The following is a 16,542-nucleotide window of genomic DNA, read 5'->3' as shown; positions in this document are numbered from 1 at the left end:
CTTCCTCAGCATATCATGCAGCTAAACCTTCTGAGACCTTTCCAACTCCCCATGTAAATTAGCCTCCATTCCTGGCTGTGTATCTTTGAACTCTCTGTGGATTCTCACGTCAGTGCTATACTCTTTCCTTATTAGAGCTTTCAAATACACACTAACTTTTTTTTTTTTTAAAGATTTTGTTTATTTATTTGACAGAGAGAGACACAGGGAGAGAGGAAACACAAGCAGGGGAAGTGGGAGAGGGAGGAGCAGGCTTCCCGTGGAGCAGGGAGCCCATTGTGGGGCTCGATCCCAGACCCTGGGATCATGACCTGAGCTGAAGGCAGACGTTTAACGACTGAGCCACCCAGGCGCCCACACACTAACTTTTTAACAAGTTCTCTATTGTTAAAATTCTCCCTGTGGCTTTTATTAGCCTTGAGTAGCTGCCCCTATCTACTTGGGGACAAAATGTCTCAGAGGAAGGATCTCCTATCACCATATCCTCTGGATTACCCTGTCCCCACCTCACCCCCATTCTCCCCTGACGGGGTCTGTATTTTCAAGCCCTTTTCCAGGAAGAAAAATGGAATCTCTATAGAAAGCCATATCCCTTGTCAATCTCTCCTCCTAAACCTGTTTTTGGCCAGTTTGACATCATTTCTGCTGCAGAATAAATTGTAAATCATCTTAATTAAATCCAACACAGAGAATCAATCGGTCATTTAAAATAGTTACAAAACTTAATGCCATTTGCTTCTTAGGTCCCCACTGAAAAAGCAGGGTTGCAGTATCATAATTCCTCTAAAGCTGACACAACAAACATCCTTTCTCCCAGTTGAACAATTTATGTACTTGCTTGAGGGGCTATCTAATCTCTCAAACAAAAAACTGTATCTAAAACTTCGGGACACTCTTGGCTTTCACTTTAGTAAATAAAGAATTCCATTTTGTTTTCTTCCTCAGGGACAACATTCTTTACCAGATGAGATGCTTCACCCTGACTGGAGAAAGGGAGTGTCTTGGAAAAAGAAAAAGTTAAGTCATTAAGCGTGCACTCTCTCTCTCACACACACACACACATACGCCCAGGCACCATAGATTTAAAGACACAGTGACTCCCACGCCTCCATTACTGTTCACCCCGAGGACGTTGATTGCTCTCAGGTAGTCCAACTTTATCTTTTTTTTTTTTTAAGATTTTATTTATTTATTTGACAGAGACAGAGATAGCGAGAGCAGGAACACAAGCAGCGGGAGTGAGAGAGGTAGAAGCAGGCTTCCCCCTGAGAAGGGAGCCCGATGTGGGACTCGATCCCAGGACCCTGGGATCATGACCTGAGCCGAAGGCAGACGCCCAACGACTGAGCCACCAAGGCGCCCTCCCAACTTTATCTTTATCTTTATCCCAACTACCCTTGGAGAGTTGTTGATTTCTAATCACCCTTTGAAAATCCTTATGACTTTACAATATAAACTCATATTTTACCTTTCATCCTTCCTCTAACACATCATTCCTTCACACTCCTGAGCTGACGGGGTTGCTGCGTAGGTACCAGCCACGTTAGGCTCGGATGCCTGGCTGGCTGGCAGTTCTTTTCCACCTCACTTGCAGTGCAAGATATGGGCCTCTGCAAGTTCCATTTCACCTCTTCTCCTAGCTGAGATTTCAGTGGGTTTAACCCTCCTGCCGGTGTAGACTCTGACCATCCTTGTTCCATCAGAGCAATCCCTTCTTTGGTCTAGTTTAGGAGCCAGGGTGTAATCTGCGTAGTTCTGGTCAAAAGGAAGCCCAATGACTTTGGTTAAATGCTTAGAGCAGGAGATACCCTGTTTCTTCTCCTGGATATAAGTAGGGAAGCATGTAGCCTCAGGCTGCTTGTAATCAGCTTGTTCCCATGAGGGGATTCAGCCATCAGACCAAGCCAATACCTGGAGAAGGCTCACAGAAGCCCCTGCTCAGTAGCTTGAAGTCCAACTTCTCTCAGGATGTTATGTGAGATAGTGATTGTTTAAGCCACTTGGACTTGGGTTTTCTGCTGCTTGTGACTAAAAAATATCCTGATACACTAAATCATCTCTGATCCTGGGAAGTGACTCCAATCATCCCGAGAGGGGCCTCCCTTCCCATGGCAGGGCTGGGTGGGCCTCCCTCAGAGGCCCAAATCCAAGTCTAGCCATTTCCTGCTTTCTTTTCTCCTGTCAATGTTCAGTGCCCATTTCTGGTGACCTTTATTTTCTGTCTCATTTCTTAAAAAACAAACATACAAACAAACAAAACCCACAGAATTAATTCGACTTTTAAAGTTTAATTTAAACTTAATTTTTATTTCAACAATACATATTTACAAGTTAGATGGCTAAAAAGTTCTTAAAAGGAAAAGAGAAATCTCCACTGTATTGTCCCACCCCAAACTCTCCAGAGGCCATCCCTGTCCGTCCTTTTCACAGTTTCTTCTGGACTGTAGCTCCTATTGCTAAATAAGATTTTTCTACAGCTTTTATCATTCTCTAGCTTTAGTTGTTATGCATTTTCTGTGATGGCAGATGGAGACCTAGACTTCTTACACCCCTCCCCCACATACATATCCTCTCATTTCTTAAAAAAGTTATATCACAGTATTTTGTTATTTACATTATTCTCTGTGTAAACATTAGTCACAGCTGAGCCATGTAGTGTACTACGATTATACTTCTGTTCTTAAACAACTGTTTTTCTGCTAGCATTCATTGATCACAGTGTCTTTTCCCTTGCTTATTTTTCTATGTATTTTCACCACTTCATCCCAAGTTCTTCAAGAAAAGTACAAATCCCTCCAATGCACGCAAATCAATTAGTTTCTTGTTTTTCTGCTACCACCAACATCTTATGTTGTTCACCTTTCTCCTGTGTTGGATTCCTTGTTTCTTAGATGCCATGTTTTCTTCTATCTTGGCTTAATCATTTATTTTGGAGGAGCAAATCCTCCAGTGGGTTTCTGATAAAAAGTGCAAGGGTGATAAAAGTGTTGAGACCTTTCATACTGAAAATGTCTCTGTCTACCCTCTCATTTATTTGTAGGTGTTTTTCATGTTTGGGCCTTTGCCCCCTGCCCCCAAAGTGTAGTGGTCATTGACTGTTCATAATTAAGAGTGAGGCTCTAACAGGTTGACTAGATGCTCTCTGAATGGAAGGGATTAGTTGCACTGTGGGCTTCCCTTTCAGGTAGGTAATAGGGCAGGTGTTGGCTTTTGTGTTGGGAAATCCTCAACAGTCTGTATCTGTTAGTCTTTTTCTTGTGTCCGACAGTTTCCCCACAGGGGGATCCTGCGGGCTCCTGTTTTGACAGGATATGAGTCTATCAGCATTCTGACAGCTGAGTAAGGGAAGGGCCCTGGGGCTCTTGTTTACTATGAAGATATTCCCTTTCTCCCTAGCTTGAGGTGACCACCTCCCTCCCACACTCCACTCCCCCTGAGGTCAATAACTCCAAAGAGAAAATCTTGTGAGAATGAGGAGAGGTAGGTGCCTGGTGGGGAAAGGGAACTTTTATTCACTTTCTACCAATCTTCCTGGAGATTTGTAGGGAGAGCGGTGGTGTAAGCACCAGCTAACCCTTCTCCACAGATATTTTTTAAACCCTTACAAGCTGTGTGAACTTGAACAAGCTTCTTAATTTCTCTGAGCTTCAGGTTCTTCATTCGTAAAGTAGAAACATAAGACTTTGGTGTGAGGGTTAAGTAGGGTTACTGAATGTGAAGTGTCTGGCACAGTCTGCCCAGCATGGAGAGAGCATTCAATTGTTGGTGGTACAGTGGTCTGGGGTCTGGAGGAAGAAGTTGGTAGTCTCCCTAGCTTTGTTTCAGTGGACAGAAAGAACCCCTTCCCACTATCCAGTTCTTTTCCGTACTCCTTCAAAAGGAAAGCCACCCTATTCATATTTTGCCAAAATATTAATAGAACGTCAGGGGTACAACAACCTTTACAACTTGTCCTCTACCCCACCCTCTCTCTCAGTGCCCAGCCAAACACTTAGAGCAACCACCTCTCTTCTGGCTCCCATCCCAATAGATTAATGTGCAAGACTGAGAACTGCAGTGAAGTCAGTCCAAACCTAAATCCCGAGTAAAATTGACCCCCTCTTCTCGGCTATTTCACACATAATCCCGCCACCCCTAGGCAATGGCCCAGTTCCTCCTCTTACTCTTCCTATCTTTTCTAGCCCCCTGGCAAGAGACAGGCAAAGAGAACCTTCTTGCCTTCAGTGTACTAGAGCCTCTTTCCCAGTGCAAAATGAAATTTCTCCTTCTCCCTACTTTTCACCAGCTCTTTCTTGCCCCCAGTCCTTCTCTCCCTTTTTCTCTCACTGTTCTTGTTTGGGACCTTGACTCTGCTTTGTCAAAGGGCAGCCTTCTTCACAAAGTCTTTTCAGTGAATTCTTAGGATGCTTTTCTTATCTGCTCTGGAACCTCCTTTAGCTTTGTTAACTGGCTATATCTTAGGGGATTGAAGATGCAAGAGGAACTGGAGAAGCTGGGGAATCTGAGCTTATCTTAAAGTTAATTTAGAATGCCTGGTGGGACCAAGATCTGGTGGTACAGAATCTGATGAAAAGAAGCACACAATTGCTAAGTATTTTTTCCCAGTCTAACATTTTAGGTTGCAAGACTAGTGGAGATTTTGCTTGCTACATTTCTCATCTAGACTCAACCACTGAAAACACACCTAATAAAATGTTTGGAGTAGGACTTGATTGACCTTTGTGGAAATGGTGTAAATACATGGTCATTTGAGACTATGTGTGAATGAAGGTCAGCATAAGGATACAAGAACAGGCCTCACCTCCTAACCCCTTAAACTTGTGTTTCCTTTTTCAACCACATGCAGACAGGAATGCTGCACTTTTTCTTCTGTAGGTGATCTTTTAGGAGTATGGACCTTAGTCTGTCCTTAAAATTTTCCGCAGCAAAGTAATAGAGCAAAGGATTGAGGCAGCTGTTGGCTGCTGCCAAGGCCAGTGTGATGACCACAGCTTTATGCAGCTTGTCTTGGCATTTATTCACTTTCCACACAAGCAGGTGCAGGGTCCTCAGTACATGATAGGGCAGGAAACACAGGAGGAAGATGATCAAGGCAATGATGATGGTGATAAGTGCCTTCTTGTGAGAAACCCGCAGACCCGATTCTGGGACCTCCACCTTTAACAGAGCTCGAATGATCAGCAGGTAACAAATGCTGAGCATGAAGAATGGCAGCAGGAAGCCTATCACCAAGGCAATGTAGTTCATGGTCTGCAGTTTAACAATTTTACCGATATTCAACTCTAAGCATAATATGGCACCGCCCTTCTGCTCAGAGCCATTTTTCAGAAGCACTACCGAGGAAGCCATGATAAGGATCCATATGATCCCACACAGAGTCCAGGCACTCCTGATGCTGGTGACATGGAGGAGCCGGAAGGGGTGAACAGTTGCCAGGAAACGCACGATGCTCAGCACAGTCAGGAAATAAATGCTGCTGTACATGTTGACATACATAGAATAAGACATAATCCTGCAGGCCAGGTCCCCAAATATCCAATTGGAACCTCTGAGGTAATAGTCAGCTCTGAAGGGTAGTGTACTTGTGAATAAGAAATCTGAAATGGCCAGGTTTAGCATGAAAACATTCACAGACGTGGACTTCTTATAAGACTGCAGGAAAACATAGATGGAAAAGCCATTTCCCAAGGCTCCCCAGACAAATATTATCAGGTACACAGAGGGGTAAAAATCCCTTTTGAAGTTCTCAATTGAACAGTTCCTGTTGCTGTCGTTACTGTTGAAGGTGCCATTGGGTTCCATTTCTGGTATGGAGATGGATGGAGGCAAGGACATAAGTTTTCTCTCCATGCTGGATTAAAAAGAAACAGACATAAGAAGTTACTTCTTGGGTGCCTGGGTGGCTCAGTTGTTAAGCATCTGCCTTCGGCTCAGGTCATGATCCCAGGGTCCTGGGATTGAGTCCCACATCGGGCTTCCTGCTCTACAGGAAGCCTGCTTCTTCCTCTCCCACTCCCCCTGCTTGTGTTCCTGCTCTCGCTATGTCTCTCTCTGTCAAATAAATAAATAAAATCTTTAAAAAAAAAAAAAAAAGAAGTTACTTCTTGCTCACTACCTACATCTTTCCAGATTTTAATGAAATGGAGAAATACTAGCTTTTCTTTGCTACTTGAGTCAAAAAATACCAGAAAAGTCTTTACTGTATGCTCCATTATATTTCATGATAAATTTCTAGAATGTAAACTAAACATTAATTTTATTTGACTGAAGCTGAAGCCTCAAACTTGGGGGACCTTTGGTCCAGTGCCTATGTTAATACTGCAGTCTAAATCTACCAAACAGCAGATGTCTCATTAGAATGTATGGAAGACAAAAGGAAGTGGCACAACATTTTCAAGTGCTAAAACAAAAGTCTACCAACCCGGAGCTCTTTATCCAGCAAAAATACCCTTCAAATATGAAGAAGTCAAGACATTCTCAGATGATAGAAAACTAAGAGAATTTGTTGCCAGCAACAAACCTACCCTAAATGAATGGCTAAAAGAAGTCCTCTAGACAGAAAGGAATCAATAAAAGAAGGAACCTAGAACATCAAAAAAGACGTAGATCATGAAAAGCAAAAATATGGGTAAGTACAATAGGATTTTCTTCTCTTTTTGAGTCTAAGTTATGTTTGATGACTGAAACAAAAACTCCAACATTGCCTGATGTGATTTGATATGATGTAGGGGAAGTTTTAAAGATAATTATATTGTAAATGGGGGAGGGTAAAGGGACACAAAGGAGGTAAGGTTTCCACACTCTACTTGAGTTGGTAAAATGATGACACCAATAGACTGTGGTAAATGATGTATGTGTAATGTAACACCTAGAGCAGCCATTAAAAAGCTATACAAAGAGATATGCTCAAAAACACTAGAGATAAATCAAAATGTAATTCTGAAAAGTGTTCACGTCACCAGCAGGAAGATAGGAAAAAGAAAATAGATCATGCAAATAGAAAAATACAAAAAAATGGCAGACTTATCCCTGACAAATCAATAATTACATTAAATATAAATAATTACATTAAATATAAATAGTCTAAATATACCAACTAAAATATAGATTGGCAGACTGGAATATATATATATTATATATATAAATTATATACTGTATATAAGAAATTCACTTCAAATAACAGTATTGGCAGGTTGAAAGTAAAAGGATGAAAAACGTATGTGTCATACAAACATTAAAGGAAATCAGGGATGGCTCTTAATATCAAATAAAGTAAACTTCAGAACAGAGAAAATTCTGAGAAAGGGACATTATATAATCATAAAATAGTTTATCTGCCAAAAAGACACACAGGTTCAAAATGTGTATGCACCAAACAACAGAGTTGCAAACTATGTGAAGGAAAAACTGATAGAATTGAAAGGAGAAATACATAAGTCCACAGTTATAGTTGGTAATTTCAAAACCTTGTCTCAATAACTGATAGAGCAAATAGACAAAAACTCAGTAGGAGTATGATAAACCTCAAATACAACATCAACCAACAGGAACCAATTGACATTTATAAAATACTCTATTCAACAAAAGCAGAAGACACACTCTTTTCAAGTGCCCACAGAACATATACCCAAACAAACCACATCCTGGGCCATAAAACAAACCTCAACAGATTTAAAAGAATTGAAATCATACAGAGTGTGCTCTCTAACTACTATGGAATCAAACTAGAAATCAATAGCAGAAATATAGAAAATCCCCAAATACTTGGAAACTAAACAACACACTTCTAAATATTCCATGGGTCAAAGAGGAAGTCTCAAGGGAAACCAAATAATATACTGAACTGAATAAAAATGAAAATGCACCATATCAAAACTTGTGGGGTATAGCAAAAGCAGTGCTGAAAGGAAACTGTGTAATACTAAATGCATACATTACCAAAGAAAAAGTTTTAAATCAGTCATCTAAGCTACCATCTCAAGAAGCTAAAAAAAATCCTTTAAAAGTAAAATAAACTTGGGTAACCTGGGTGGCTCAGTTGGTTAGGTGTTTGAATCTTGATCTCAGCTCAGGTCTTGATCTCAGGGTTATGAGTTCAAGCCCTCATGGGGCTCCACATTGAGCATGGAGCCTACTTAAAAAAAAAAAAAAAAGTGAAATAAATCCAAAGCAAGCAAAAGAAGGGAAATAATAAAGGTAAAAGCAGAAATCAAGGAAATTAAAAACAAAACAGAGAAAAATCAATGAAAGAAAGAACTGTTCTCTGAAAAGATCAATACAATTGACAAACCTGTAGCAAGACAGACAAAAGTAAAACTAGAGCAGACACAAATTGCCATTATCAGGAATGAAACAGGGGACATAATTATAGACACTGCAGACATCAATAGTATAAGGGAATACTATGAACACCTCTACACACATAAATTTGATAACTTAAGTGAAACGGACTAATTCCTTAAAAAAAAAAAAAAAACTACCCCAACTCACCACATACAAAATGATAATTAGAACTACTGAGAAAATTACAATTTAAAACTCTAAAAAGGAATCTCCAAGTCCAGGTGGTATCACTGGAGAATTCTACCAAATTCTACCATATTTAAATAAGAATTAACACCAGTTCCATATAATCTCTTCCAGAAAATAGGAGAGGAGGATACACATCCCAATTTATTTTATGAAGCTAGTATTACCTTGATACTAAAACCAGACACAGTATAAAACCAAAGACTACAAACCAATATTCCTTATGAATATAGACACAAAATCTCTTAGCAAAATATTAGCAAATAAAATTTAGCAATATTACAAAAAGAATTATGCACCACAACCAAGTAGGGTTTATTTCATGCATTCAAGTCTGGTTCAATATTCAATATATTTCACGTAAAAATTGTCTTTTTTTAGTGTTAATGTCATATTCATCTAAAGCAGTTTCCTCTTCCTTTTTTTCTTTCTTTCAATTCCTCTTTCTCTTTTTCCCTCTCTTAGGAAATGAATGATTACCTGATCAAAAGAGTCCTTCACTCTTTATGTGCACGTTCTAGGAACATATGGTCTAAATAAACAGGCACAATGTCTGAAATAAAGGAAGACAAAGTTATTAAGAGGTATTTCATTTTGTGGACACTAAAAGTGTATTTACATAATAGCTTTTATTATTACAGTTGTAAGAAAACAAGAAAGGGCATTCTTTTCAAGTTAAAAGAAGATACCAATTTTGGCATGTTTCAAAGTCTTTAAAAAATTAATTTATTATATGGTAACAAGTGTCAGCACAATATTTTGATCTGAACAAGGCCAGGGTTAAATTGCCTTTGATTAAACTGAATTTCCTGCATGGGATTTATGAATTAAGCAATATTCCACTATTTCCATAACTTGTTTAAAATTTAAAATTATACATATAAAATTGTATTTAACTAAAATGAATGATAACAATGAATTCTTTTTAAAGATTTAATTTTATGACATTCTTACTTTGGGACAAATCATAAGAATTTAATGTTTTAACTAAAACTGTAATTTCCTGATCTTTAACTAACTTAAAGACCTTAGACAAATAGTTAATAAATAATCTTTGGAAGCCCAAACAATTTCTAAATAAGAAATAGATACAAAACAGTGGTTATTCAATATAATGAATTGAATGAATATAAATTTTTACTTTATTTTTTACAAGGGTAATAGATGAACAAAATGTGTAAATGCCTTTGGATTATACTTTTAAATTCTATTATATTTTAAAATTGTTTAGATTGTATGACAAATGCTAGTAGACAGAAAAATATCTAAATTAGTCTTTATTTTCTCTCCTCTAACTGTTCTTATGCTTGATGAAAAGGAAGGTTGATTACCTTGGTCAAGATGATAATTAATATAGTTAATACAGAGAAATACAAATATGTATACAAGATAATGAATATGATTTTCTGTTTATTAAGAAAGCTGGAATAGTTTATTCAGAGGGCAAATTTAATTTATACACACACTGTTTTATTTAATAGACTTAATTTTAAAGCTATAGTTTAATACTTTAAATTCATTACTTATTAGTGTATTTATATATTTGTGAATGCCTAAATGCATACATATGAGGACATACTAATAAATCCTTAACTGTAGGTTGTTAAACATGAATAATGTACAAAAAGAGTAAAATTATAACATAAAATAATTAGGTTATTTTATACTCAGTAGTAAAGATATTTTCATCAATAAAATATTCTGTTAAATTTCAGTGCTTCTGATATACTTTCAAGTCATTTTTTAAAAGATTCCTTGCTTTCAAAATAAAGTTTTTAATAACTATTGTTAATTTCTCAGTGTTTTTACAATGTTTCCTATAATTATTTCTTGACTCTAAATACTTACGAGTTATATCTTCTCTCCTTAAGCAACTATTCCTGATTCTTTCTTTCCCAAATTCAGACACCCAAATTTAGGATAAAGCCATTAATTTGTTTTTTGTGCCCAAACCATCTTGGGGTTTTATTAAAATGGCCAAGGGGTAATACAAGCTTTGTTCCTTCATCCTATGAAAGGAAGGAACAGTGGGAATAATTAGATTTCTAAAAATCCTCTGAATTTTAATTAATCTAAAACTATTGCGAGAGCGTTTTGGTTTGCCAAACAAGTAATAAGAAAGCCGATAAGTTACCCCAAAAAAGTTGATTATACTTAGGTAAAATATGCTAATGCAAATATCTTTCAGGGATTACATATTTTTAAGTTAAAAGAAGCATGTTTGCATTTAAATGCAAAGATTACTATAACCGAGATAAAAAGATTTTTTCCCAGGTTTCTAGATTCACGAACCCTTTCTCCTTTTTGGTCATGACCAATCTGAACAAGCACTAGACTTTCTGATTCAGTTACATGGGAATCGTCAGAGGTCAACTTTTGATTTCAGTCTTTCATCAGACCTACTAGCCACATGTAACCATCTTGTTTAAGAGCTATAGCAGCTCCAGCAAGGCTTCTAGAAGCCTTAAGTCAACTTTGTCAACTTAGTTCTATGGTCTCCACTAAACTTAATAGTCTCCCTGTTGGGGGCACCTGGCTGGCTCAGTAGGCAGGGCGTGGGACTCTTGATCTCTGGGTTCTGAGTTCAAGCCCCACATTGGGTGTAGGGATTACTTAAAAAAAAATAGTTTCCCCCTGTTCCTTTTATTAGATATGACTTGGGACTTCTCAGCCAAATCACATAAGCTCCTATACAATTCTGCTGGTTTCCCTTAAAACATAACGATCCATTACTGTAACATTAAACCAAGCTACCCTGATTTCCTCCTATGTGTGTGTGTGTGTGTGTGTGTAAAAGCCCATGACTGGTTATCTTAGTAACCGAGGTGTCCATACCTTGCATGGACCTTCTAGATTCTCCCTTGCATATCCCTGATTTAATTTTGTTGGCTCATACTTAGAAAGAAAGAGAAAATTGCCAAGCAGGCTATGCTATCTCTGATTTGAATTTACTCTTGAAATATAAGCTTTATCTTGAAATAAAATAAAGTCAGATGACCAAGTTAAGTGCCTTTACCCAGACTTGCTGACAAAAGGATAAAAGAACAAATACTTATATGGATACCCGGAATATGATTTTGGATTCATCCATGAATTCAAAATACGTTAGAAATAGAGATTTCCTGACACTACAAGACTCCCTATAAAGTAAACAATGAATCAGAGAACCCTCAGATGTTTGCTACCACTCAAAGAAACAGCCATAATAAAAGTAGAGTTTAGCAAGGCTGCTTCATGGTATTACCTACAACAACCGAGATGAACTGGCGATGGTATTAAACCAACACCGGCAGGGTAATCTGAAGGCTACTGCTAAGGATGCTCCCATGCATGCCCTATCTGCCGTCAACACAATGCTAGCAAGTCTGTAAAGGTAGAACATGGACAACCACAGTCCCAAGGCTCCTTTGAACATCTCCAGAAGGTCTATGAATGTGTTCTGGTTATTGTTTATTCTCAGAGCGTGTTAAGGCTTTTCTTTGCTATAGAGCTCTGTCTGGGGTATGGTAGGAAAAAAAAAAATTGCTTAATTTGGGAATCCCAGCTTGTCTCTTCTGTAAGAGACACACATTTCACTGATAGAGTCATCAAAGAACAGTAAAGCTTTAACTTTTACTTAGAAACGTCGCTGTCCTTATCCACAGACAACAGGGAATGTAACAAGAACTAATGGAATTCTAACACCCTCAAACTTCTAAGGATTGAAGTGTTTCCATTGGCCTTGATTACAGGCAATGAGATCAATCCCCCCTGGAACCCAGAAATTATCTCCTCCCGAGTACATAACAAGCTGCCTTGTGCATTTGGGGATTACTTCCAATCCTTGATCCTATTCTATTGTGATCTAATGTGATGACTACAGGGAAGTTGCATTTCCAAAATATTCTCCAAAGCTGTCTCCGTGTGATCTGAAACCTAGATATTTGGTCTTCCAGAAAAGACATCAGAGAAAAACTTCTCTTGACCCTAGATGGAGAGGATCCTATTGCTATCTTTAACAACAGACACTGTATTAACACTCCAATATTTTAACTTTTGGACTCATGTCTCCCAACTAAAAAGACACACAGAACTTTCCCTCAACTACTGGAAGTCCATTCCTTTGAAAAACCTCAAACTGAAGATTTTTAGAAATTCTCCAGAAGCTGTTGATTTATAGAAGGGCAGATATTGACTACAGAAGCAGACAGCTTTCACACAAGACAGAACAAAATTAATTTTCTAATTCTTTAGCACCCTTTTCTTTCTCCTTACTACTCATTTTGTTCATCATTGTACTTTTACCCTGTCTATTAACTAATATGATCTCCCTTATCTTCATCCTGAGACCCATTACAGTCTTTGCCACTTAAGAGAAAACAGAATTCTCTGAGTTGTTTTCTCTTTTTTTTTCAAGTAGGCACCACACCCAGCATGGAGCTCAATGTGGGGCTTGAACTCACAACCCTGAGACCAAGACCTGAGCTCAAGAGTCGGATACTTAACTGACTGAGCCACGCAGGCACCCCTCTGGGTTGTTTGTTTTTTCTTAGATCATAGCTACTGTTCTGAATTTAACTGATTGCTGACAACATTTAATAACTAAAACCAACCAAACAAAAAACAAATAAATAAAAAAACACTTCAAGATGTAAATTTTCTTCTCCATATCCCTTCTGATAGTTAAGTTTCCCCTCACATAATTAACCCCAATTTCAGTCTTATAAAAATTGTATATTGACCCCATATCAACAAAATGCTTCTGCTGAAGTCCTTACAACCCTATCGGCAAAACCTAACCCTTTGGGAGTGGGAACAAAGATTGGGTCTAACCCGGATGGAAATCATTATTTTCTTCAACAACCTTCCAGCCTGCTTTGCAGGACCTGTTTGACTCCACTAAAGGCACCTGTCCACATCAAATGACTTTCCACCCACAGATGCTCAAATAAAGAAAAAGGCTCATTCCTATTTTGAGAAATGATTCTTAAATTCCCCGTTACCACTCGTCTACTTCTTATGTGGACATCGGGCTTACACCCACCTGCCACACACTAACTTACCCTGTGTACTCAAGGTCATTGTTAGAGGATGTCAGATGTTTAAAATTACCACCCCTCCAGGAATTGTGTTTCCCTAAAAAGAATACACAGAGACATCTGAGAGAGGCAGGTACAGGCTAATTGAGAGAAGTCTCTCTCAGGAGAGAGAACCAATTGCCTGGTGTGCATACTGTGTAAGCAACAACTACCAGAGTTGGAATAATGCAACTGGAAAGAATCACTCATAACTTATTTCTCACCCTGGCAAGAGTCTTATTTATTTACAGTGTACAACTTCTGCTCTGGAAGCTGACAAAGACTCGCTCCTTGATCAAACTCTAGCCAGGCTCCTCTGAGCCCTCTTCCTGATAGGCTTCCAACCTGCTCTATAAAGACTTGAATAAAGGATTAACAGTTTTTTGTTTTTTGTTTTTCAGTGTTAACATTTTTTTAATTATAAAAATGACAGTAGATTGTAAATGCTTTTGTAGTCTATAAATAATTTTTCTATAAACAAAATGTCATGATCATTTTCCCATTCAATAGATTTTCTACTACAAGATAAAAAAAAGATTGCTTATGTAAATGCTAAGGATATAACATGACTCTAAGCCAGAGAACTCTGCCTCATGCCCAAACACATAAGGATTAATGGTAGGATGGAGGAGAAAACATTTCTGAAGGGGTAGATGGCCTAGCCTAACCACATAAATATGCAACAACTGTTCTTACAGTTTATGAGGGCTTCTCAACCTGTGTTTGCCACACTCTTCTTTTTTTTTTTTTTAACATTTTTTATTTAAATTCAATTAATTAACATATAATGTATTATTGGTTTGAGAGGTACAGGTCTGTGATTCATCGGTCTTATACCCAGTGCTCATTACATCACATGCCTTCCTTAATGAAGGACTAACAGGTTTTTTTTTGGTTTTTTTTTAACAGTTCAGGGCTACATCTCTAGGATGACCAAAACCTCCTCTTCTTGTAGAGCCTGAAAAAACTCAAGGCTATCAAAAGAACTTACTGTTTGTTCCAGACAACACCTGAAGATAGGGCTCCTGTCTCCCAGCCTCTGTGGGAGGGTAGGATCCTAAGCTTCGAAAGTGTCAGTTAGCAAACCCAGATGGAATTCACATGGGCCAACCTCCCCTTCCCATTTTTTGTAATTTTTCACTTCCCTGACTCTGCCGAGCACCTGTTTACCCCCTCTCTATTCCTTCATTCTTCCTTAAAAACATCCACTCACCTCTGTAAAAAATGAAGTTGAGTTCAGTTCATATTGGACTCTTCTCTACTGCAATAGTATATTACCGATTAAAATCTCTCCTTTAACTAGCATGTGGCTTTGTTTATCTTTGGCAAAGCCCAGGTTTAAATGTAAATTCATTAGGTAGAGTTGTCATGGATAATAACACAGTCCTTAATTTCTCCTTGCCTAGCCAAAGAAAATTTTCTGCTAGAGTAAACACTTATTACTGCACCTGGATAAATATTACATAACAGCCTATGACTTGAGGTATGGGTGGAGGGAAGCTTCCTGGATGTCTAGAAAAGAACAGGAGGATTTCAGGGGACATGTTTTCATTATCAGAGTATGATAGTATGGGTCCCTGTTTTTCAGAGTCTGTTACATGAACTAATAACCATTTTTGTCCCTGCAAAGTCCTGCTTCCTTGAATCTTACCCCCAAATTATCTAATGCAGGCATAAATCCTATTATAATTCCTAACATCCTCTTTCTGAGATGCCCCAGTTTCCCTTCATGTGCATTCCCCCTTGACACAAGTCAATAGACCCAACTTTGTTCAACTACAGGTATGTTCCCAATGGCCTTTGACTAGAAGACACTGACTCTGAGAATCCACGTAATGATCTAAACAATAAAAAAGGTAGGGTAAAACATTAGTAATATTAACCTACCCAAAGAGATGGCTTGTTAATACATTTCTGATGCAGCAAGGATGTTTTTCAATTCTCCTTCAGACACTTATGTGAAGGTGTAACTCAGAAAACATGGTTGACATGTAAATGATGTCAAAAAAGAAAAACTTTTTTCTTTAATTCAGCACTTCCCGAAGTATCTTCCACAGAATATGAATTCCATAAGATGCTCTGTAAAAGACAAGCCTTCCATGTTTAAATCAGCTTGAGAAATACTGTAAACTCTAGTATTCCTCTCTTGGGGACTCATAATGCACGTTAAAGGCTCTATGGGGGTCCTGCAGGAAGACAGAAAAAAAAAAAAAAAGCCTGATTTACACACAGTATCCCTCCCTTTTTTTGATCCTAAAAACTCTTGTGCACATTAACACATTCTAATACCCCGTAGAACTAATGTTCTATACAATCTTACTTGGGAAATGCTGATGTTATTATATAATTTTTCTGGAACAGAATTTTTATAGAAGAGAAAGAGAACCCCCACGTAATGGGCCAGTTCAACCAGCAAGTGTTAAAGTGTTTGGAGTCAGGGAGTTCTAAGCACTTACTTTTGGGTAAATTAGCATTTCTGAGCATCCATTACTTCATTTATAAAATGGAGAGTGTATTCATTTCCTAGGGCTGCCTTAACAAAGTACCACAAACCTGGAGGCTTAAACAACAGAAATTTATTCTCTCACAGTTCTGGAGGCTAGAAGTCTGAAATCCAGGTGTCAGTAGGACCATGTTCCCTTAGAATCCCCTAGGGAAGAATTCTCCTTTGCTTTTTCTAGCTTCTAGTGGTTACCAGCAATCTTTGGCATTCCTTGGCTTGTGGATGCATCACTCCAATCTTTTGACTTTCCCATGGTATTTTCTTCCGTGTCTTCACATCATCTTCCTACTACATATTCTGCGTTTCTGTGTCTTCTCCTCTTCTTACAAGAACACAGGTCATTCAGCTTAGGCCTATCTTAATCCAGTATGACCTCATCTTAACTAAATCCATCTACAAAGATCCTATTTCCAAATAAGGTCACATTCACAGGTACCTGGGATTAGGACTTGG

General features: G+C 38.2%; 1 protein-coding gene across 9 annotated transcripts in view; it reads right to left on the bottom strand.

Moving 5' to 3' along the window:
• Positions 1-2,290: 2,290 nt before the first annotated feature.
• CYSLTR2 (cysteinyl leukotriene receptor 2) overlaps positions 2,291-16,542 on the bottom strand; it is a 33,174-nt gene continuing 18,922 nt past the window's right edge. For 5 of the 9 annotated variants that reach the window (XM_035003402.1, XM_035003405.1, XM_035003404.1 and 2 more), the window contains 3 exons: positions 15,474-15,665; positions 9,010-9,082; positions 2,291-5,851 (listed from right to left, as the gene is read on the bottom strand). In XM_035003402.1, coding sequence (XP_034859293.1) covers positions 4,813-5,850 — 1,038 coding nt within the window. In that variant the 5' untranslated portion in view covers position 5,851; positions 9,010-9,082; positions 15,474-15,665 and the 3' untranslated portion in view covers positions 2,291-4,812. Of the gene's footprint in view, positions 5,852-9,009; positions 9,083-10,377; positions 12,911-15,473; positions 15,666-16,542 lie in introns of those variants that run through there. The other 4 variants (XR_004678929.1, XM_035003403.1, XM_035003409.1 and 1 more) reach the window with 4 other exon arrangements.

The sequence above is a fragment of the Mirounga leonina genome, unplaced genomic scaffold (genome assembly GCF_011800145.1).
Source record: "Mirounga leonina isolate KUSES-001 unplaced genomic scaffold, KU_Mleo_1.0 Mir_127, whole genome shotgun sequence".
In the NCBI taxonomy this organism is placed as follows: domain Eukaryota; kingdom Metazoa; phylum Chordata; class Mammalia; order Carnivora; family Phocidae; genus Mirounga; species Mirounga leonina.
The sequence above is the reverse complement of the archived record's forward strand: the minus strand, read 5'-3'. Positions and strand labels throughout refer to the sequence as shown.